General features: G+C 40.1%; 1 protein-coding gene across 9 annotated transcripts in view; it reads left to right on the top strand.

Annotated features, from left to right (window-relative positions):
* Nucleotides 1-5,956: 5,956 nt before the first annotated feature.
* The window catches only part of DOCK7 (dedicator of cytokinesis 7), a gene marked incomplete at its 5' end in the record, with an annotated part of 199,434 nt that continues 181,303 nt past the window's right edge, over nucleotides 5,957-24,087 (top strand). For all 9 annotated transcript variants that reach the window (XM_079728572.1, XM_079728574.1, XM_079728571.1 and 6 more), the window contains one exon: nucleotides 5,957-5,994. In XM_079728572.1, coding sequence (XP_079584698.1) covers nucleotides 5,957-5,994 — 38 coding nt within the window. The remainder of the gene's footprint in view (nucleotides 5,995-24,087) is intronic.

Below are 24,087 nucleotides of genomic sequence, written 5' to 3'. Positions count from 1 at the left end.
TATTGTGAACAATGCTGCTATAAACATTTCATGTGCAAGTTTTTGTGTGGACATATGTCTTCATTTCTCCTGGGTATATACCTAAGAATGGAATTTCTGGGTCACATGGCGACTCTGTATTTAAACATGTTGAGGACCCGCTAGACCGTTTTCCAGAGCAGCTGCACCATTTTACATTCCCATCAGCAGTCTAAGGGGGTTCCAATTTCTCCACATCCTCATCAACACTTATTAATATCTGTCTTTTTGATGCTAGTCATCCTAATGGGTGTGAAGTGATATTTCTCTGTAGTTTTGATTGCATTTCCCTGATGGCTAATGATGTTGAACACTTTATTCATATGTGTATTGGCCATCTGCATATCTTCTTTGGAGAAACGACTATTCAAATCATTTCCTCATTTTAAAATTAGGATATTTGTCTTTTTATTATTGATATATGAGTCGTTTATATATTCTAGACAGAAGTCTCTTATGAGACAAATGATTTGCAAATATGTTCTCCCATTCTTTGGTTTGTTTTTTCATTTCCTTGATGGTGGTGTCTTTTGAAGCACAAAAATTGTTAATTTTGATGATGTCCAATTCACCTTCTGTTGCTTGTGCTTTTATTCTATTTTTAATCTTTTAAAAATTCCTTGCTACTTATTTCTTGAAGGAACCAGGTCATTACGTCCTGTATAATTTACCATATTCTCAATTTTGCTAATTGCAACCCTAGGGTATTACTTAACATGTTCCCCCAACCCCTATATTTTCTATAGGCTCATAATTAGATTCAGAGGCTTGATCAGATTTGGGTTTAAACTTCTGACAGAAATATTTCATAGGTGGTACTGTATACATCCTAAACTCCTCTTTACCTCACATGAGGAGGAATACAGTGACTGATTGAATTTTTTGTGATGTTAAGATTAATCAGTGGGTTCTGTTCTTATTGGCCTAACCCAACCATTTAAAATTCTCCAACAGGCTCTTATTTAATGGTTTATCAGCTATAATGTTTGGGTCAGTGCTGTCCAATAGAACTTTCTATGGTGATGGAAATGTTCTATCTGTACACTGTCCAATATGGTAGCCTCTAATCACATGTGGCTATTGAGTACTTGAAATATGCCTAATATAACTGAAAAATGACTCAAATTTTAATTAACTTAAATGTAAATGGTTACATGTGACAAGTGGTTGATGGTTAGTACAGGTCTAGATTCAGTATTTCACCAGAGGCTACACTACCTCTGCATTTGTTAGCTCAAATTCTTCTAAAATAAATTTCCCTCATCAAATATGACTACCTTGGAATACAGCTCATTCAGAAAAGGCATAACTTGGGCTTGTTTTTCAAGTGGGCACTGAGCCTACATTTCAGGCCATTTTGATTAGGGTAGCCTGGCCTTTGGGCCCTTCCCAACTAAAGAACTATGAGGGGCATACATTCTGTTTTAGGAGGATTGTTACTGTAGTCTCTGTGTCACTTGCAGGGGGTCGGTAATAGAAACTATTGGCACTTCATACTTCTTCCCCACAGCTCATCTCTGATTTTAGCTGCAGCTGTGGTGGACAGTTATGCACACGGATGGCTTCCTACCTGAAGCACCTACCATATCGCTCAGCTTTTTGCAGCATGGAGTGTGGGAGTAGTTAATGTCCCGAGGATCAGCCTTCAACCAAGGGTAGCTAAATACTCAACCTCACAGGGCCAATTCTGAGTGCATACTAAACAGTTCTCCAGAGGGTGGCAGGCAGGATTAAGCTTTGTTGCCCACTGTGCTAACACTCAATAATGCCCCCTTTACCAGCTGTCTCTCCTCTAGTCCACTCTCTGTACTCCCTCTCTCCAGCTTCTAGGATCTCTTCCCTAATAAACTGCCTGCTTCCAAGTTGTGTCTCAAGCTCTGCTTTGGGGGAAATGTAAATTAGGGCAGGATCTCAAAATACTTTAGTCCATGGCATTAATTCACTCAGAAATATTTACTGAGTGATTATAATGGATCGGGCAGTGTATTAGATACTGAAAGTATGATGGTGAACATGAGATCAAGTGTGATGGCGTACATGGATAAATGGGCAATAATTGAATAATGTATCAAGCATTATAACAGGATAAACATGGGTGCTATTAGTTGTGAAGCGTGGCCAGGTTTAGGATCCCTGAATTGTCCCTTGCAAAAATCCCATTTGCTAGGTAGTAGGGGAGAGTGAATGACAGAGGACAAGGCATCCAAAGCATCCCTAGCTTGGACTTTGTGCCCAACTCCCAGGCTTCAGTTTGGGACTGAGGTAAGCCTAAGTGGCATGGTCAAGTCCTCCCTTCGTCCAGGCCACTACTTTGGCCCTCCTAGAGCCTTCATTGGAGGGAGCCCCATGTTGCTCTTACTGCATGAATCCAGTGGTGCTTCATAAAAGCTCAAGCCTGAAAAAAGGAAGCACTCCCTAACCACCCCCCCACTCCAAAAATCCCCAAAGAGAATACATTCTGCCCGCAAAGCCAGAATTTTATTCTTACGACACAAAAACTGCCCGTTTGTACTGTGGCCTTAGAACCTTGACCTTGCCACGACCATTACCCTCCTTAGTGCTATATTAAAGGTGGAAACTTGAGCCCAATAAAACTTAAAATGTGAAACGAATGTGACTTTCCTCCCTTTCTTCTTTTTTCCTGCTGTATCCCTAAGTCTTCTGCTTGAAGGACTTTCTTTTTTCTTTTTTTATTAGTTTCTGCTTTATAACAAAGTGAATCAGTCATACATATACATCTGTTCCCACATCCCTTCCCTCATGCATCTTGAAGGACTTTAGAACACTGTGTACATCTAGTGAGAAAAGTGTCCTGAGGCTTTCTCACCTAAAACTAACTATTTTGAGGCTATTCAGCCAAGTTGGTCCTGGCCCTTAGTAATTCCTTTGCCAGTATCTTTCTATCAGTGGGGAACTTGGGTTCTGAATCCCAGTCAACGGCTGGGCCATTGGTGCTCCCAGAGTTCCAATGAGCCTTTCCACAAAGTTTTAACTGGGTTAAACATGGAGTTAAACTCCATCCAGTTTTCTCCACCTCATATGAAATGAACATCTTGTCTTCACCTGATGCTGAGAACTGATACTATCTAGAACTTATACGTAGCTTTTGAATTTTTCCTGTTTTAGCACTATTTTTTCCTGTTTGCTAATGACAGGAAAACCCAACTCAAATTAGCTTAAGCAAAAACAAAAACAAAACAAAACAAGGCACCCCTCCCCCTAGCACATAATCAATTCATGTAACTGCAAAGTCCAAGGCTCAAGTAATGTTATAAGGAGTCTTTTTCCACCTTTTGCTCTCCTCTCTGCTGTGTTTGGCTTCACTCACAGGCAGGCCTTCTTCAAATGGAGGCCACTAGCACAGCAAATGCAATTTTTACTTTTGATTGGGCCCAACAGTCTTGGCTTGACTCATGTGCCTACCCCTAAACCAGTCACAGTAGCCAGGGGAATGTGCTCCTCGGCTTGGCCAGGCCTAGGCCACATGCTCATCCTTGAAACTGGGCTGCGGGAATTTGCTCCATGGAAGTGTGGTGATTGAGACTGGTGGATTGAGACCTGTGTGTTTGTGTGTGTGTGTGTGTGCTGTATGTGCGGGTGTGCACACACACACAGGGGGTAGTGTGGGGAGCATGGATGCTGGTCAGCCAAAACAATTCCCCTCTCAGTCCCTCCGTTGAGCTCCACACATATCCCTGAGACTAGACTCCTGTGGGACATGGATACCTGCCCACACTGGACTTGTCTGTGACGTCAGCTGTTCCCCAGAGGTGGGGACCACCATTCTTGCTTGAAGGGTTCCCCAGACTCTGTCTAGCCTGCTTACAGCTTGTCCTCTTCTTGCTCTAAATGTTCCCACCAAGCTGCACAGTGCATGCAATGTCCTTTCAGACACTTTGGCAACTAGTGAGTCATGTACACAAAGAACCATTCAAAGCAAAATGTGGTCATTTCTCTGAGAGAGTAGTGAAAAGATGTTTGGAGAGCAGAGATAAAGGCATATAACATCTGGCTGGGAGAATGAGAGCAGACAAACGATTCAGCGACTATCAAGCACCCAGGACAAGCTTAAGGGTAGGATGAATAATGATAATAACAGTGATAATAATAACAGCAGCTAATATGTATAGTACTTAACCATATGCCAGGCCCTGTTCTAAGAACTGTGTGTGAATTAACTCAATGAATCCTCATAATACTCTTTCAAGTAGGTACAATTATTACCCTGTTTTAGAGTTGAGGTTAAGTAACTTGCTCCAGGTCACACAGTAAGGAGGTGGCAGCATATGATTGGGTTTCTATCATGGAGGGTCTTAAAGGCCAGCATACAGTGTTAGCCTTGACTTGTAGTTCTTTGAGTAGCTGTTTCATGTTTCCCAATGGACTCAAACTTCCTGAGAACAGCACTTTGTACTACACTTGGGGAGAAGCTACATATGTACCTCTTTGAATAGACCACCTTTACTGGAGTGAGCATTGTTAAACAAAATAAATGAAGTCTTCCAAAGTGGTTAGAGCACTGTGGATCTGACAGGAAGTTATGGATCTGACTAATTGAGGCTTTCACCTCTGACTCAATGTGTGACTCTGGGCAAATGAACCAACAGCTCCATGCTTCTGACTTTCCAACTGTAAAAAAGAGGAAAAGAAGTATCCAACATACTTCACAAGGACACAGCAAGACCATAAACAAACAAACAAACAAACAAATAAATACACATATTAAATTCTTGCAACACTTAAGAGAAAGGTACTAAAGAAGCCAAGGTATTTTTCTTAGTTTCACCGTAACATCGGTAATCAGCAAATATGCATTAGGAGCCAAACACATTAGACACTATGGGATTACAACAGAATAATGAAACATGATTTCTGCTAGTCCCTGTTTTATAGGATTTGATGGGCAAGATCAGTTTGATTGGTAAATATACAGATTACTTAACAGAATATCAAAATGGTAAAGTACATTAGCGCTCATCTGGTTCAACATATGTATATGAAAAATGAGATTCAAAAGGGATATGTAATAGTCTCAGGAAGAGTGTTACTAACGGGGAAACACGTGTCTTCAAAGAAAAAGCCTGGGCTCAGGGTCTGAACTTCGGTTGAAGAGATTACCATCTGTGTGACCCGGGGCCAGTCGCTTAGTTTCTCCGAACCAAATTCCTTTCCTCTAAAATGAAGATAATGATTTACTTCCAAGAGCTGTTGTGAAGATTAAGTAAAATTATGCATGCCTGTAAAACTTTAATCCAGTGCCTGGCTTAGCACCACAAGTCGACTATTATTATCGTTACCTCTGCAGGAGAAAGCTCTTTTCTGGCTCTTTTTCTGTAAGAAAAAACATTCCTTCTCCAGTCAGACCCCATTCACAAGGTCACAGCAGAACAGAAAGTGCTTTCAACTACACGGAGATGGGTGCTGCAGGAACTTGGACCCAGCCATCCCGGGCGGCAGAGCACAGCCGCCTTGGCAAAGCCCATCTTCCATTTCCTTCCGTTCCTTTTCGGGAGAGCCAGGCTCCCCCCCCCCCCCCCCCACGCGCTCGGTTATCTTATTCTCTTGCTTCGCCAGGTCGCTGGCCCCTCTCTGGCTTCTCTTTGCGTCCTCTCGGTCATGCGGGCCCCGCAGCAGCCGGGAAGCCAGAGCCTGTGGCTCGCTCCCTCCACGCCCCAGTCTTCCTCTTCGCTTCCGCGGGCCGCAGCTGCGTTCCGAAGCCAGGGTTCCCGAGGGGATTGACGCGCTGGGGGGGAGGAGCGGTTTCTTGCTGCGCGCCTCTCAGGAGCATTACGGCCGGGCTCGTTCCCGGCTCCGGCCGCCAGCCCCAGCCTCCCGGGTCCGGAGCGGGGACTGGCGGAGGCGGCGAGGGAGGGAGCGCGAGTGAGGAGGCACGCGCCCGCCCGTCCGCGCCCAGACCGCCGCAGCCGCCTTAGCAGCCATGGCCGAGCGCCGCGCCTTTGCCCAGAAGATCAGCAGGTAAATCTGGGGCGTGGGGCGCGCCGCCGCAGCCGGGGGAAGAGTCGGAGAGTCCTCCCGGCCCGGGCCTAGGAGGCGGGTGGGTGTGGCGACGCGGACGCCGGGATCCCGCGGCCTGGTCGGCGGCTGGGCGGAGGGGGCTCGCGGGGGCCGCGGGGGCGGCTCGCGGCGGACGCGTTGGCTGCCGAGGCCTGGTGCCGCCCTCCGAACCCGGCCGTTAGCCCGTGCCTCGTCCGGGGGTGCTGAGAGCCCCGCACGCCCGTGCGCCCGCCTCCGCCGGCTCCTCGGGCCTCCGGGCCTGGAGTTCAAGGCGGCTTACTGAAGGGCGGGCGGGGGAAGCTTGTCTGCCGGCCGCTCGGCGCTTCCCAAATTCTTTGTGTCCCCACCCCCGGGTTGGCCGGGGCCCTTTCCCTCTCCCCGCCCACCCCCGTTGCCCCTCAGGAGGGTGCGGGGGTCCGCCCTCGTCTCCACCCCAACAAAAGATTCGGCGCGCGGCGGGCTCCCGGCCGGTGCGAGGCCGCCCCTCCTTCAAGCCTCTCACCCTTCCCAGAAATCTGACAGGAATCCTCTTTGCACCCAGGGGTCCAATTCAGAGTGGGCTCGTGCACCCAGAATCGAAAACGTACGGCCTAAATGAAAAGTTGAGAGCTTGTGGTCTGCACCTTCGGTGTCCAGCTGCCCGATCTGACGAATTGTAGGCTGGAGCTTGATCCTAGTAGCGTGTGAATGTAAACTGCGCCTGTGTTTCTCATAGCTCCAGAGAAAGATGGATGATAGGCAGTGTTCTTTATACACCGGCCCTTTGACTCGTGTTTTAGGAGTCTAGCAGTGAGCAAGCGATCACAGTTGAGGTTTCTGAGCTTTTCACCCACTTGTAGTGGGGAGGTTGCCACCTTTCTCCCCGCTAAAACTAAAAATTGAATTACGGTGGAGGATTCTAATATTTGTAGACTTTCATTGTGGAATATATCAGTGTGTATGACACTAGACATGTTTTGTTTAATAAGACCATATTTCTGTTAATCTGAAGTCCCAAGAGAAGAAACATTCGAATGTATTACTTTTTCGACAGTTGTATTTCTGTGACTCTGGATCTTTTTAGTTTGCTGATATTTATTAAAGATTTTTGGACCTACCAAACAAGTCGTTTCTTAACTGCTTGAACTTCCATAGTGTTACTCAATTTTGACACTTTTTCATTTAAAACTAACATCTGTTTCATTTAAGCTTTGTGCTTTTTTTTTTCTTTCGAGCTTTAAAACACATATTTTATTTTCTCCTTAAGAGACAAAAGAGCAAAAGCTCAGACTGTGACCACGGGCTTAAATCCTGACTATTATTTTCTAAGTTGGCACCTTGGCCAAATTGTTTAAGTTCTCTTAAGCTTTACTTGTTTGGAAAATGGGTAAAAAAACCCGGTACCCAGCTCATAGAGTTGTTGTGAATATTAAACGGAATAATTTGTGTAAAGGGTTTAGTACAGTGTATGGCCTTTACTAGCTATCATGGACCACTTAACAATAATTAGTATAACCTAGGGAGCTGTGATAGACTTAATAAGAAATTATTACTTTTGTTCTTTTAAAAAATTTTTTTGTAATATAACTTGGTTTTGTTTCTGTAGGCAGTGCCATTTAAAAGTAGATGTATTACTTGACATGCATGCTTAGTATTAATTTCTTTTAAATAGAACCAAAAGCTTATCTCTGAGAACATTGTGCTGATCAAGAAAGTGCACATAAGGGAGTTAGGTGTGAAATACATACAATGTCTGTTCTCCATTCATGGAATTTGTTCTCAGATAGGGCATGACAAAACACAAGAAAAAAAGATAACCAGTTTTGCAAAACAACAAAAAAATTCAAATTAGTATAGCCGTGTAAAGTTATAAAAGTAAGTAAGGCAATGGAAATGAAGAGACATGCATTGACTGGAGAGATACTTAGGAGGTAGGCATGGCAGTGATTGATGATTGCTTGGATAAGGAAGGTGAGGAAGATTGAAGAGTCTGGGAGAACATCCAAGTTTCTGACTTGGGCAACCACGATGGAGGCAGTTGTTGAGATAAGGGAGGACAGGAGGAAGAATGGGTGAGAGGGTGGGAAATGAGGTGGGATGGAGATGATGATTCAGTTTTGGACATGTTGATTTTGAGGTGCTCATGGAGCATTCAAAGAGAAGTGTCTATGAGGCTGTTGGTACAGGTTTAAGGTGCAGAAGAGAGATTGGGTTGGAGATCTAGATTTGGGAGTCATCAGCAAGTAGATTGTAATTAAAGCCAGAGGAGTAGATGAGATAGTTGAGGAGGAATGCACAGGCTTAATCTGGAGGGAAGACCAAGGACAGAACTGCTATAGATGATGAATTATTATCTGCTTATTGTGAATGAAAGGTACTTTCCTCCAAGATACCAAATATGGCAGAATAATACCTCTGAATAAATTCTTTTTTTTTGCGGTACGCGGGCCCCTCACTGTTGTGGCCTCTCCCGTTGCGGAGCACAGGCTCCGGACGCGCAGGCTCAGTTGCCGTGGCTCACGGGCCCAGCCGCTCCGCGGCTTGTGGGATCTTCCCGGACCGGGGCAGGAACCCGCGTCCCCTGCATCAGCAGGAGGACTCTCAACCACTGCGCCACCAGGGAAACCCTGAATAAATTCTTGTTCTGCTTCTTAGTTTCCTACTGGGGGAAGTATAGCACAACTCTGGAGACAGACTGCCTGGTTTGACACCCTAGCACTGCCCCCCATTGTGTAAACTTGAGTGAGTTACTTCCTCTCACTTTTGCCTCATTTTCCCTGTCTATAAAATGGGGTTAATAGTACAACTCACCTTATAGGATTGTTGTAAGGGTTAAATAAATCCATACGTATAAAATGCTTATGACAGTGCTTTTTAGATAATAAGTACACAGTAAGTATCACTATTTTTTTATTATTACAGGATTTATAATATGGCCTAAGACTATTATTTGGAAGTAATAATCCTTTTTATGATATACCTGTATGAACTTTGTTGCTCTGTGAAAAACCTGTTGCTACTGGAAAACTTATTCTTCTTTTTTAAAGCTTTATGATTTTTCAGAAACCTTTACTTTGAAAAGAATTATACTGATCTCTTTTCTGGTTCAGTTGTTTCCTAGCCCTTTGCATTTAGTGCTGTTATTTTTTGAGGCTGTGATTTGGTGATTTTTTCAAAGCTCTTTATTCTGCATCACTGATTGTGCTACTAACCTTGGCTCATCATAGAAAAGCAGACTTCATGTCAAGTATTGCCTCTTGTCTGTTCTCCCTACATTTATGTATGTATGTATGGCTGCATTGGATCTTTGCTGCTCTGTGTGGGCTTTCTCTACTTGTGGTGAGAAGGGGGTGTTCTTTGTTGCGGTGCGCAGGCTTTTCATTGCGGTGGCTTCTCTTGGTGTAGAGCACAGGCTCTAGGTGCACGGGCTTCAGTAGTTGTGGCTCACGGGCTTTAGAGCACAGGCTTAGTAGTTGTGGCACATGGACGTAGTTGCTCCGTGACATGTGGGATCTTCCCGGACCAGGGATCGAACTCATGTTCCCTGCATTGGCAGGTGGATTCTTAACTACTGAGCTACCAGGGAAGTCCCTGTTCTCCCTACTTTTTGAGGACAAGGCATATGCCTTGTTAACCTTTGTAATCACTCCCTAGTGTATAATAGGTACAATTTATGGAATGTTGATTGTAGATAAATGATCTAGGATTTTGTTTGGATTATTTTGTCCTATCACTTGATATTCAGCTGTAATGAAGAACATTTGTGTATACTTAAAACACTTTTTACCACATTCTCATCTTCATAACCCAGAGGGCAGAAGAACATAGTAAAGAAGGTAGGCTCTAGGTCACATCACCCAGGTTGAAATTCTACCTATACCAAATAATAGCTGTGTAATTCTGGGCAGTTGATCTAACCTCTTTGTCTTGGTTTGCTCATCAGTAAAGTGGAGCTAAAAACCTCTGTAGGGTTAACTTGAGGATTAAATGAGATAATACATGTAAAACACTTAGAACTGTGCCTGAAACATAATAAGCATTCAAAAAATGTTAGCTGCTGCTATTATTCCTATATTATTTACTGTTATTTGTTTATTTTTATTGGGGTATAGTTGTTTTAAAACATTGTGTTACTTTCTACTGTACAGTGAAGTGGAGTTCCCTGTGCTATACAGCAGGTTCTTATTAGTTATCTATTTTATACATATTAGTGTATATATGTCAATCCTAATCTCCCAATTCATCCCACCCCACCCCACCCACTTTCCCCCCTTGGTGTCCATACGTTTGTTCTCTACATCTGTGTCTCTATTTCTGCCTTGCAGACCGGTTCATCTGTACCATTTTTCTAGGTTCCACATATATGTGTTAATATACGATATTTGTTTTTCTCTTTCTGACTTACTTCACCCTGTATGACAGTCTCTAGGTCCATCCACGTCTCTGCAAATGACCCAGTTTCGTTCCTTTTTGTGGCTGAGTAATATTCCATTGTATATATGTACCATATCTTCTTTATCCATTCCTCTGTTGATGAACATTTAGGTTGCTTCCATGTCCTGGCTATTGTAAATAGTGCTGCAATGAAGATTGGAGTGCATGTGTCTTTTTGAATTATGGTTACTTACTGTTATTTATTATTCCCATAATCCAGATGCAGAACTGAGGCCTACTGAGAATGAGATTATTTGCCTTAATTGAGGCTCAAACCCTAGTCCTCTGATTTCAGATCTTAAATTATTATTATTCGACTGTATTTTCTTTCTGCAAAATATTTTCTTCTGTGGTAGTTCTAGATTTTCTAACAGTGCTGCTATTAGTATACCAAAAGTTACCCTTGTTTTCTTAATCTTTGTTAATTTTGTATCATTTTGCTGACTAAGAAGCAGAATTTAATGAAAGGCTTTCATCAGATCTTTATTTCTGAGGAAAATCTTACATGAGTAGGATTTCCTGGGTATGGGCTTATTTATAACCTCAATTATTTTGAGTCTTGAATCTGTTCATAACTGGCAGAATAAACTCAATCTTTTAATCTACTTTGTTCAATTCATAATCTCACTCCTGATCAAAGTAAGTCCTTTCCACATAGTATCAGCTATTTCAGTGCTGCCTGTTTCATCACTTTGGACACATATACCACTTCCCTGACCTTCTGTTTTACTCATCTCACTAACTGTTAATGCTGAATGTCTAACCTATTTCTTGCTCCTGAGCTGCAGAGTCATGTTGGAGGGAGACTAGAATAGTCCAGAGTTGATCTTTTAAAAAAAAAATTATTTTTTTATTTATTTGGTTGTGTCGGGTCTTAGTTGCGGCAGGCGGGCTCTTCAGTTGCAGCAGGCGGGCTCCATAGTTGCGGCACATGGGCTCCTCAGTTGTGGTATGCAAACTCTTAGTTGTGGCATGCATGTGGGATCTAGTTCCCTGACCAGGGTTGGAACCCAGGCCCCCTGCATTGGGAGTGCAGAGTCTCATCCACTGTGCCACCAGGGAAGTCCCCAGAGTTGATCTTTTATTAATTAATGTCTTATCATTTGAAATGAGGTTTATTCCAAATAATTTCTCTTATTTATCATCTTTGTTTCCCTACCCCATCTTTTACCGAAAAGTTTGGGACCATACCACATGAGTCCTTCATTTTAACCTCAGCATATGACTGTCCCAATATATCGTTCAACCATCTTTCTCTTGAGCCTGAAGGGTGTCTTGTACCTAAAACTTACCTGTTTTATTGTACTTTGAATCCCATACCTTGCCACCTCCTCCCAACCTTGATCTCACAATTTTCCCTTTCCTTTCTAGCATCTTCAATCTATTCTTTTTTTATGGATGTTTCCCTTAAGCCATAAGACTTATCCTGCCTTTCTCATCATAAAACAAAGAACCATCGAGTCTTCTGGCATTTCTGGCTGCCAACCAATCATTTCTTTTTCTTTTATAGTCAGCTTTCTCACATGTATGTGGTATAGTCACCAGTACTTCCTGCCTGTTCTCTTTCTCATCAATCCTGGGGCCATATGGCAGTGCTTACCATGCTACCTTATGTGTACTTGGATTATAGAACTCTTGAGAATTAGGAACATTTGACTTTTTTCTTTTGTTCATCACTGATTTCATGAGGTACAGTTTTTTTTTTCTTTTTCTTTTTAAACTTGCTCATGCTTGCCCTCCTTTCCCCTTTCCCCCTATTTTATACTGCTTTTCAGAGCTCTTTGAGGGCTGGTCTAGGTCTTTTTATCTCCAGTGCTTAGCACAGAAACTTGTGTAAACTGGATGCATAAGAAGTGTAGGAATGAACGCCACCCTGCCACCTTGGAGCATCTTTCATTGCCTCACAACAAGGTCATGGCTGATCTAGTCCCTTCCTCCTCTAATTCAAACGTGTTACAAATGAAGTCTCCCTAAAACACAGCTTTTATCATGGCATTCTTATGTTCAAAAATATAAATATAGTGGCTTCTTATGGGGTTAAATCCAAACTCCTGCTTGCACTTTCAAGTCATCTATAATCTGGTCCTTCTCTTGTTGCTTATTCTCTAGCTTACATTTTGGACTAGTCAGTCTGGTGTTTTCACTTTACCCCCACAAATGCTCTGCTCATTTCCATCTCTATAACTGTTCTGTTGGTTTTTTTTCTTTTTTATATATCCTGCCTCTCCTTTTCTAAATCTTACCCTTTGCTTCAGAGTACTCCAAGCTGCTGTCCTGACATTTGGGATAACCATTTCCTTGCTTTTCTTTATTTTTACTACCTATGAATGCATCCCTAAGCAATATAATTTTTTATTTTTGAGTTCATTTAAATAGAATCATACTGTATGTTTGCATGCTTTTCTGTCTTACTTCTTTTGCTCAAAATTATATCTGTCAGATTCAGCCATGATGTTACAAGCAGTTGAAGTTCATTCGTTTTCATTGCTTTATATTATTTCATTGTATAAATATACCACAATTTTCCATTCTACAGTAGATGGACATTTGGGTTGTTTCCAGTTTTTGACTATTAGAAACAGTGTTGCTATGAGCATTCCTATACATATATTCTGGTACATATGTTCATGAGTTTTTCTATGGTATGCTCAGGTGTGGAATTGCTGGGTTTTTATTGCTTGTCCTAACAGTTTTATTTATCATCAAGCTTATTAGGCTATGCCAAACTGTTTTCTAAGATAGTTGTGGAAATTTACACTCCCACAACGTTGCTTTACATGGTTACCATCACTTGGTATTGCCAACTTTTTCATTTTGCCAATCTGATGGATGCCTGATGCTACCTTATTGTAAAAGTTTTAGTACATATTTACTTGATAACTAATGAGATTGAGCCCTGTTTTGTATGTTTATTGACTATTTGAATTTACTCTTTTGTAAATTACCTAATTAGTTTGCCATTTTCCTTCCTTGTTTTTTCCCTTTGGATTGTCTTTTTCATATTGATTTGTGTGAGTACTTTATATGTATTCAGTAGATTAATCATTTATTGATTATATGTTTTGCAAATATCTTTTCCTACACTGTGGTTTGTTTTTTAATCCTTTTTATAGAGTCTTTTACTTTTTTTTTTTTGGGCTGCACGTTGTGGCATGTGGGATCTTAGTTCCCTGACCAGGGATTGAACCTGGGCCTCCTGCAATGGAAACATGGAGTCTTAACCACTGGACAGCCAGGGAAGTCCAAAATGGAGTCTTTTGAAAACTAAGTTTTAATGCAGTATATCAGGTTTTTGTTTTTTTTTTTTAACATTTAGTATTTTGGGGGTCTTGTTTAAGAAATATTTTATTCTCTGAGGTCATTAAGATATTCATCTGATTTATAATAAACTTTGTAATTACCTCCTTTGTGTTTAGGTTTATATTCCACCTGGACTTGATATGTGTATGGTGTGAAATTTTAATTTTTTCAGAATGGATTCTCCTTTCCCCATTGATCTGTCCTGCCATGTCTATAATAGATGTGTGTGTCCTTATTTGTGGGTTTTTTTATGGGCTCTCTATTTTGTCCCAGTGGTCTGGTTATACATCTTTTCACTAATTATAAACAATTTTCATTATAATAAGTTTTGGAATTTGATAGACTATCTCCTCCCACCTTAAAAAAAAGTGTCTTAGCTGCTCTTAGCTTTTTGAATTTCCGTGTATATTTTAGAATCTACCAAAAGCAAACAAACAAAAAACTCCCAAATCCTATTAGAATTTGATTGGGATTGCATTGAATCTGTACATCAATTTGGGGGAGAAATGACATTCTTATAATCCTGATTCATGGTTGTGGTGTATCTCTCCATTTATTTAGGTCTTTGTATCACACAATGAAATTTTGTAGTTTTCTCCGTAAGGTTCTTGCATATCTTTTGTTAGATTTATCCCTAGGTATATAACAATTTAGTATCAGCTATATACCTTGTTAAACTCTTGTTAAATCTAAGAATGTATCTGTGGATTCCTTTGTATTTTCTTTTTCTTTTTAAAAAAATTTTTACCAAAGTTTAATAATAGTCCTTGATTCTTCAAAATGGGCTCAGGCTTTTCAACTCTGGACAGTCCTCAGGTTACACAATAGCTTTGTGGGACTGATTTCAACCAGAACTGTTATGCTTTCTCAGGAAAACACGGGGTCAGTCTTTTTCAGGAGACCTTATATTCCAGCTCCATACTTGAGAAACTCCTGGTACAGGACAGACTGAACAAAGCTGAGGGGGAAGATCAGGCTGCAGTCAACCTACTTACTCTCCTGTGGCCTTTATATTTTCCATGTAGACAGCCGTATCATCTGAAAATCAAGAATTTTTGTTTTATCTTTTCCAAACCTTGTAACTGATTAATTTTTTTGTGTTGGTCTGCAGGCTATTACCTTGCATTATTGTACAGATTTTTACTACCATTTCTACTCAACATTGTGTTAATATTGAGCATCCTCATTTTGTTTATAATCTCAAAGGGAAAGCTTTCTGTGTTTCACTTAACATTAAGCCTGGTGATTACTGTAGGTTTTTTGTAGGTACTCTTTTAGGCTGGGTTCCCTGGAAAATAGAGACTGAAACAAAGATTAAGAGTTGAGGCTTGGACTTCCCTGGTAGCGCAGTGGTTAGGAATCCACCTGCTAATGCAGGGGACACAGGTTCGAACCCTGGTCTGGGAAGATCCCACAGGCCGCGGAGCAACTAAGCCAATGTGCCACAACTACTCAGCCTGTGCTCTAGAGCCCATGAGTCACAACTACTGAAGCCCGTGTGCTGCAACTACTGAGCGCGCATGCTGCAACTACTGAAGCCTGAGCGCCTAGAGCCCATGCTTCACAACAAGAGAAACCACCACAATGAGAAGCCCATGCACTGCAACGAAGAGTGGTCCCCGCTCGCCGCAACTAGAGAAAGCCCGTGAACAGCAACGAAGACCCAACGCAGCCAAAGAAAAAAAGTTGAGTTTTTTTCTGGGAGGCATAATCCCAGGGCATTAAAGAGAAGAGGGAAGTGAAGAGAAGGATGGGAAACAATGTAAGGTGATACCTTATCTCGTTGGCCACTGCTTCACAAAGAGCTAAAGAGAGATCGTTTGCCAGGTGTGCATGCTTGGCCACACAGGATATCTTTAGACAGAGGAACAGTTCCTTAGATGTGTAGATGGGACTGTGGAAGAAGAGGAAGTTTATCTACCTGCTTTTCTCCTGCATCCTGTTTTCCATTAGTCAATTCAGTCTCCACAGAGAGTTAGTTCCCTTTAGTTTCTGGGATGCATCTTTTGGTCCCCTTTGGCAACCGCTTGAGATGTCTCTTCTTTTTCAGTGGCTTTTTACAGAAGAGACTTTTTGGTTGCAAGTGACAGAAACTCAAATCAGATTAATTTGCACATATCAAAAGTGCTGACTCATGTAACTGAGTACATTGGGTCCAGGGATACAGGTGATGTTAGTAGGCCTCTTATCTTCATGTCTTGGCTAGATTTTCCACAAAATTGTAACAAAATGGTTACAATGAGAATTGACAGCCCCAGGCTGGAATCCTACAAGTTTAGTTGTGGCAGAAAAGATCCAGGAACTCAGTTATTGGTCTGGCTTGGATCACATGTCCTTCCTTGAACCAATTACTGTGTTTAGGGATATAGGGGATTCTGGCCAGTCCTGGGTCATATGTCCTCTATGGTTTGGGGGAGAGATGTGATGGTGTCAGCAACACCCAATCTCAAGGAATGAGTTGCTTATCAAAAAGGAGTTTCTAACCAAAAGAAGGAGGGTCAGAGTGCTGGTCCCCAAAACAACTGATATTCTTTAAAATTAGTCATTTGAAGTTGTGTAGCATCCCTATAATCATTTAAATATATAGCTGTATAGTCAGCTCTACTACCTGCTAAAATTTAAATGTAACTGGTGAAATACAAAAAACAAACAAAACCAGGGTAACCTGATGCCAGCTGTGGATCCCGTCTCTTAACTTTGTTAAGTTTAGCTCTCACCTTAATGCCAACTCAGAGCCTCCCAAAGAGGTCTACTTGGTTCTTGTTTTTTGGCTTTCCCATGCTTCTTTCTGCACCTGCACTCCTGCATCATCATGAGGTGTTCCATGTTTGTCCTGTGACACCAGAAAACTGAACTCCTTCACTCATATCAGCCTTTTAACGATTTTCATAAACTTTGCTAAAGATACAGGGATGGTGGTAAGGAGCCTCAGAGTCCAAAACTTTCTTAGTGACTCCACTCCAACTCTCCTCTTTTTCCTGTCACCATCATTCTTTCTCTGACTATAAGCAATTTCTTACCCTTATCTTCACAGAGTAGTTCCAACCATATCCAAGCTCTTTTTGTTTTTTAAAAAGACAACTTTATAGAGGTATACTTTACATACCGTACAGTTAATTCATTTTAAGTGTACCATTCAGTGATTTTTAGGAAATTTATAAAGTTGTGAAACCATCATCTACAATCCTGTTTTAGAGCATTTTCGTCCCCCCCCAGAACCCCTTGTGCCAGTTTGTAGTCACTCCCTAGTTCCACCCCAAGCCCCAGGCAACCACTAATATACTTTATGTCTGTCTCTCTTTCTCTAGATTTGCCTTTTCTGAACATAGCATATAAAAGGAATCATACAATATGTGGCCTTTTGTGTCTGGCTTCCTTCACTTAGCATAACATTTCAAGGTTTGTCAAGTAGTAGCATGTATCAGTACTTGTGAAGTGGCATTTCATTATGGTTTTGATTTGCATTTCCCTAATGATTAGTGATGTTTTTCTTGTGCTTATTAACCATTTACATATCTATTTACATATCTAGCTATATTGGTGAACTATCTATTAAAATCTTTTGCTCATTTTAAAATTAGATTATTTATCTTGTTTTTGAGTTGTAAGAGTTCTTTATATGTTTTAGATACAGGTCCTTTATTAGATATATGATTTGCAAATATTTTCTCCCTGTCTGGTTTGCTTTTTTATTTTCTTAATGAATTTTTTTTTTTTTTTTACATCTTTATTGGAGTATAAGTGCTTTACAATGGTGTGTTAGTTTCTGCTTTATAACAAAGTGAAAAAATATGGAACGCTTCACGAATTTGCGTGTCATCCTTGCGCAGGGGCCATGCTAATTTCTCTGTATCGTTCCAATTTTAGTATATGTGCTGCCGAAGCGAGCACTTAATGGTGAATTTTGAAGCACAAAGATTTACATTTTGATGAAGTCCAATTTATTAATTTTTTTTTTCTTTCTATGGATCATGATTTTGGTGTTGTTATCTAAGACTCTGCTTAATTCATACTCAAGATTTCCTTCTCTGTTTTCTTCTAGAAGTTTTTATAGTTTTAGCTCTTTTGGTTTATGATCCATTTTGCATTAATTTTTGTGCATGGTGTGAGAAGGGGTCTAAATTCATCTTTTGTATATGAATGTTCAGTTGATGTAACACTCTTTGTTGAAAAGACTGTCTTCTTCTCATTGAATTACCTTGATACCTTGTTAAAAATCATTGATCTGAGGGCTTCCCTGATGGTGCAGTGGTTGAGAGTCCGCCTGCCGATGCAGGGGACACGGGTTCGTGACCCGGTCTGGGAAGATCCCACATGCCGCGGAGCAGCTGGGCCCGTGAGCCATGGCCGCTGAGCCTGTGCGTCCGGAGCCTGTGCTCCGCAACGGGAGAGGCCACAACAGTGAGAGGCCTGTGCACCGCAAAAAAAAAAAAAAGAAAAAAAATCATTGATCTGTATGTTTGTCCTTACAGTATCAAACTGTTCTGATTACTCTCATTTTACAGTAAAATTTGATAGCTGGAAGTGTAAGTCCTTCAACTTTTTTCTTCTTTTTCAAAATTGTTTTGCCTATTCTGGATTTTTTCCTTTTCTGTAAACATTTTAGGATCAATATCAACATGAATTTTACCAATTTCTGCAAATATTTTTTTGGGGTTTTGGCAGGGATTACATTCAATCTGTAGATTAGTTTGGGGAGAATTGCCATCGACAATATTAAGTCTTCAAATCCATGAACACAGGGCTTCCCTGGTGGCGCAGTGGTTAAGAATCCGCCTGTCAGTGCAGGGGACATGAGTTCGATCCCTGGTCCGGGAAGATCCCACGTGCCGCGGAGCAGCTAAGTCCATGCGCCAGAACTACTGAGCCTGCACTCTAGAGCCTGTGAGCCACAACTACTGAGCCTGCGTGCCACAACTACTGAAGCTCGTGCGCCTAGAGCCCATGCTCCGCAACAAGAGAAGCCACCGCTCACCGCAACTGGAGAAAAGCCCGTGCGTGGCAATGAAGACCCAACGCAGCCAAAAAAAATAAATTAATTAAATAAATAAAATTAAAAAAAATCCATGAACACACTGTCTCTTCATTTATTTCGAGCTTTTTTGATTTCTCTTAGTAAAGTTTTAAAGTTGTCAGTGTGCAAGTCTTATACTTTTGTTAAATCTATTTCTAAGTATTTTATTGTTTTTGATGTTATCATGAATGGAATTAAAGAATTATTTTTGGTTTGTTTGTTGCTAGTTTATAGAAATACAATTGATTTTTGAATATTGAATTTGTATCTTCTGACCTTCCTGAACTCATTTATTAGTTCTAATAATTTTTGGTGGATTCCTTAAGATTTTCTGCCTACAGGATATATTGTCTGTGAGTAAAGATAGTTTTATTTCTTCCTTTCCAATCTTAATGCCTTTAATTTATTCCCTTTCCTTCCCTCCTTCCCTCCCTCCTTTCCTCCCTTTCCTTTCTTCCTCCTTCCCTCCCTTTCTTTCCCCCCTCTCTTCCTTCTTTCCATTTTTCCTTCCTTCCTTCCCATATTCCACTGGCTGGATCCTGCAGCGCAGTGTTGAATAGAAGTGGTGAGAGTACACATCCTTGCTTTCTTTCCCATCTAAGGAAGAAAGCATTTCACCATTAAGTATGATGTTATCTGTAGGCAGATGCTGTAGGAAAGGGAAGGAGGGGACGAAAATTTGAGAAGTATTTAAGACTTAGGATGAACAGAGTTTAGCAACTAATTGTATACAGTTTACACCAGGATATAATTTGTATGTTTGTGGGTAAGGAGATTCTGGCTTTTTTTTTATGAAGTAGAGTGGAGTTAAGGATATATTTATTTCCTTTTGGGAGGATTGACTTTTTACAGTAGAGGTTTTTTTCCCTTCAGTTTTCTTTTTAATTGCCAATTTCAGATCAGTGTTAATTTTTTCAAATGCTAAATTTAAAAATCTTTTTTCTGTAGTTATAACTTAATATGTTCCATCAAGTAGGGAACATTATTATCACCATGTTTTAGTTGAGGAGATTGAGATATAGTGAAATGCTGTAGATCAGAATGATGGAGACTTCCAAGTCTCCTTAATACAGTGCTTTCTAAATCTTTAACTTAAATGTCATCCCAAAATAGCATCAGATGGGATACATGAGTCATCTGACATCTTTTTTTCCTTCATCCTCCCCCAAAAGGAACTATGTCTTAAATGTTAAGTGTATTATAGAGAAGGATTATTCCTCTTCTTTGGTTTCACAAATCAACCTGTATGTGTTTTTGTTTTCTTGGGGTTTTAGTGGTTACTGGTCCACTCTGGACCTTAATTCCTAAAGAATTTAACACAGGATAACTTACAAATGACAGTGCCTCAGATGGGAGTTTTATTTAGCCATCCATGAAAGATAGGAAACAGATCATAGCAATGGTGGTAGTTATTATAGTGTTCCTATTAATATGCTGGTATATACTACAGAAATTTTTACTGGGCATCTTTAACTGACCTCCTGGTTAGGTTCTGGAGAATAGAGAAATAATTAATATAAACTATAACTAGAATTATTTACCTTTGGAAACTTGGTTCCATGGAAAGATGCCTTGGGAGTTTAATGGATCTGAATTCAAACCCTGCCTCTGCCTTTAATAAGTTACTCTATTTTTCAAGTTTATCTAAAAATATCTATTTTTTTCTTACTATAAAATAATATATGGTACTGCAGAAAATGTGGAAATACAAAAGGCCCAAAAGATAAAATAAAAATCACCCATAATTCTTGATTTAGACAAAAATCTCTCAGTGGAGCTTACGTTCAAGCGATGATCTTTGCGAAGACTAGAAATAGCTTAAATGTCTACAGTAGAGACTGGTTAAATGTGTTGCAGTTTATTCATTTTATGGACTCTATATCAGATAAAAAGGAGAACAGTGGTTAAGAGTGGGGGCTCTAAGTTGAGACCTTAATGCTGTTCCTTATTGGTTGTATGACCTGAACGTCTTAAAACTTCAGTATGCTGGTATAGTGCCTACTTCATGAGTTCTTCTGAAGATTAAATGAGGTATATCAAATTTAACACTTTTATGTGTATCTGGCACATTGTAAATGCTTGATAAATATTGCTAGAATATTATTATTAATTTTATGTGCTGATATGGAAAGATTCCTAAGATATATTAAGTGTATAATGTAAGATATTGAGAAAAGGTTATGTATGATGTCATACGTCATATTAAAAAATAAGGATTTCTTATATACGCACTGATGTACACACATCTTTTTCTTGAAGGACACCTAAGAAAATATTCAGTGGTCACATGTGGGGAATAGGGTTGGGGATTGGAAAAGGTAGAGAGTTATACCTTTTGTTTTTACTTCTTTGTGAAGTTTGAGTTTTTAATACCATGTACATTTTCCTTTTATTTACTTTTTTAATCATTTTTTTTAAAGATGTCTTCCTTTATCAAGTTGTTTTGTCTTTTCTCCATACTGGGAAATCTTATTCACTCCATACTAGAGAAATCTTATTTTCTCTGCTTCTCATAGTAAGTTTATTTACATAATTGTAGAGCTTGAATGTAGTTCTAGAACCAGCCCTTTGCAGATATGCTAATGACGTATTAGAGACTACTTTGAGATAAATAAACATGTTATCTTGTTAAAACATTGCTAAAAGAGAAAAGTTTCACGTAGAATAGGAGAGCATTGTGTTTCATTAGGAGTTTTTTTTTTTCTTCAGTAGTAGTTTTTAAACTTTACCAGTTAACAAGTGGGATAGTAATGATGTCAGCTAGGCTCTTAAAGAAAAGGTTTTACACATGTAGAACTCTTCTGTTGATTCAGATTTTTTCCCCCCAGCAAACACTTACCTGACTACTTGACAGTAATAGATAAAAAGGCATACTTCTTGTCTCTTTCCAATCAATTAGAAAGCAACAATACTTATAGATTAATTTCCTCTGAAAGGCATTTGGAAAGTCCATATACTAGGTAGTCTCTAAATTCTTCCTTTTCCCTTACCTCCTTTTCTCTCTCTCCACTACACCTGTCTCTCCATTCCTTTCTCCCCCCCCCCCATTGTCTTAGTTGTCTTAGACATTGAGGATGTAAAGATTAATAAAATGTAGTTCCTGCACTCAAGAAGTTCCTATCAATTGTTCCATTCTAGCATTCTTATTGAACTACTTTTTTGGGGGGAGGAATTATGAATTTCGCTATAGTCTCATTTTTTTCACTTCAGCTTTTTAAACATTTTTAAAGCACCCAGAGTATGCTAGGCACTCTGCTGGAGGGTGCAAAGATAAGTAAAGCTAAGCGCTTAGTTCCTTGCAAGGAGATAGTTAGATTTCAGAACAATTTGATAGGTGCTATGACTAAGGTACTGCTCGGTTATCACAGTGAGGTAGTTCTTGATAGGAAAATGGCACCAGACAGAGTTAAAAAATGTTTGTTTTCTTTGATGGCAGAAATTAGCCTGCTTTGAGACATTTATACAAAAAAAGAGACATAGCGTACTCCTATCAGAAGTAAAGTTTCCTTGTTCTCCTTCATTCCTCAAGGAGGTTGCAAAGGTACCGCTGAAGAGGGAGAGTGTGCCAGGCCTGAGAAGCCATATTCCTGATACTTTACCACACCTTTTTTTTGTCCACCATACTTTTACATCTGTGGGTCGCATTACTACTATTCTAGAAAAATCTACTTTGCAGTTTATGTGCTTCTATCGAAGAGAATGTTTATAAACATTAGGCTTTCTCACTGCAGAAATCAAACTGTCAGCAAGGCCAGGTTCTTATTCCACCATAGAAAGCAGTCTAGCTAGTCTGCTGCCTGTCTGAACTAGCCTCCTGGAAACTCCATTTCCTTAAATGAATGCGTATAAACACAAAATGCTTTGAAAGCACAGAGGACGAGTGTCTAACCTGAGGAAAACAGGGCAGAAATAATCAGGCAGGGATATATGGAGGATATGATATACTTCTTGAAGAGTATTTGGCACATCTGTATTCCATATTTAGTTTGCTGGTTTTCTCTGTTAAGGCAGAGTAACAATAACTGAAGTGTTTTAAACTAAATTATAGACGTAATTTGCATCTCTAAAACATAAGGACATTTCCCTCCATTGTTTTAATACTGTCTTCCCACATTAAAAAAACACTGATTCTTAATTATGTAATACCTTGTCCATGTTCAAATTTCTCATTATCCCCAGAAATGTCTTCTATAGCTGGTTTGTTCAAATCAAGATCCAGTTAAGGACCATTCATTGCATTTGGTTATATCTCTTAAGTCTTTTTTTCCCTTTTTGAGTAGACTTTAATTTTTAGTCTTAAGTCTTTTTTATGCTAAAACTTAGCCCACTGCCTTTATTTGTTCATCACATTGACTTGTTGAAGAGACTTGACATTTTAGAATGAGCTTTCTTCTGGTTTTTGTCTGATTGCTTTTTTTTTGTATTGTTAACACTGTTCTCTGTATTTCTTGTAATCTGGATGTTAGATATACAGGTTTGATTCAGTTCAGGTTAAACATTTGAGGCACAAATACTGGAAAGGTGATACAGTGTTGCATTTCTTTAATCTATTGTTTTCTTTATTTTGCCTCTTTTGGTCTTTAATACGAACTATATGCTATGGTAAACTGTGATTCAATCCATCAGTCATCCATCATGGACTTGGATAGTCACAGCATTGGAGTATCATCTGTTCTTGTCCTTTTTCTTTTGGGGATTTTTAGCTAGCCCTTTCTTGCCTTGTCTCTGATATGTGCCCTTACCTGGTATATTCCATGGTATATTCCCTTACACTTTTCCCCTGAGTTCTGTGTTTAATATAAACAGTGCCAGTTCCAAGAGATCTTATTCTCTTATTTGCATATTACATTGCAGATATTTTTTTGTGACTTTATAGGAGTAGCTCAACTAACCTCTTTTATTTTAGTCTAAACTCTCCTTACTCATCTTTACTCAGGTGTTTCCTCTGGTTCCATGAAGAATGACTAGAGATGAGAGAGGCCCAGATTGGCCTTGGGACGTTCTGGAAATCATGGTTGATCGGGCATCTGAAAGTGGGACGAGGTTAGAGGAAAGGTTAAATAAATGCAACATAATTTTCCCTCAGGATGCGGATCCTTTGTTGGTTATTTCTAATATCCCATGGTGAACGGCCTTAGCGAGTGCTTGCTTTTGTAAAAACTGTAATTCATGTTGACATAGTAAGGGAGCTTACGGAAATGGAGAGAGTTGGTAAGGAGTTAAATATTGGATCATGTGCTTTTGGAAGGGGAAGAAGATATTCTGCTATTATAATTTAAGAGTGTAAGTAACTATGGAATTTTTGACCTACTCTTCTTTCCACTTTG

The sequence above is a fragment of the Hyperoodon ampullatus genome (genome assembly GCF_949752795.1).
Source record: "Hyperoodon ampullatus genome assembly, chromosome: 2".
NCBI lineage: Eukaryota > Metazoa > Chordata > Mammalia > Artiodactyla > Ziphiidae > Hyperoodon > Hyperoodon ampullatus.
The sequence above is the reverse complement of the archived record's forward strand: the minus strand, read 5'-3'. Positions and strand labels throughout refer to the sequence as shown.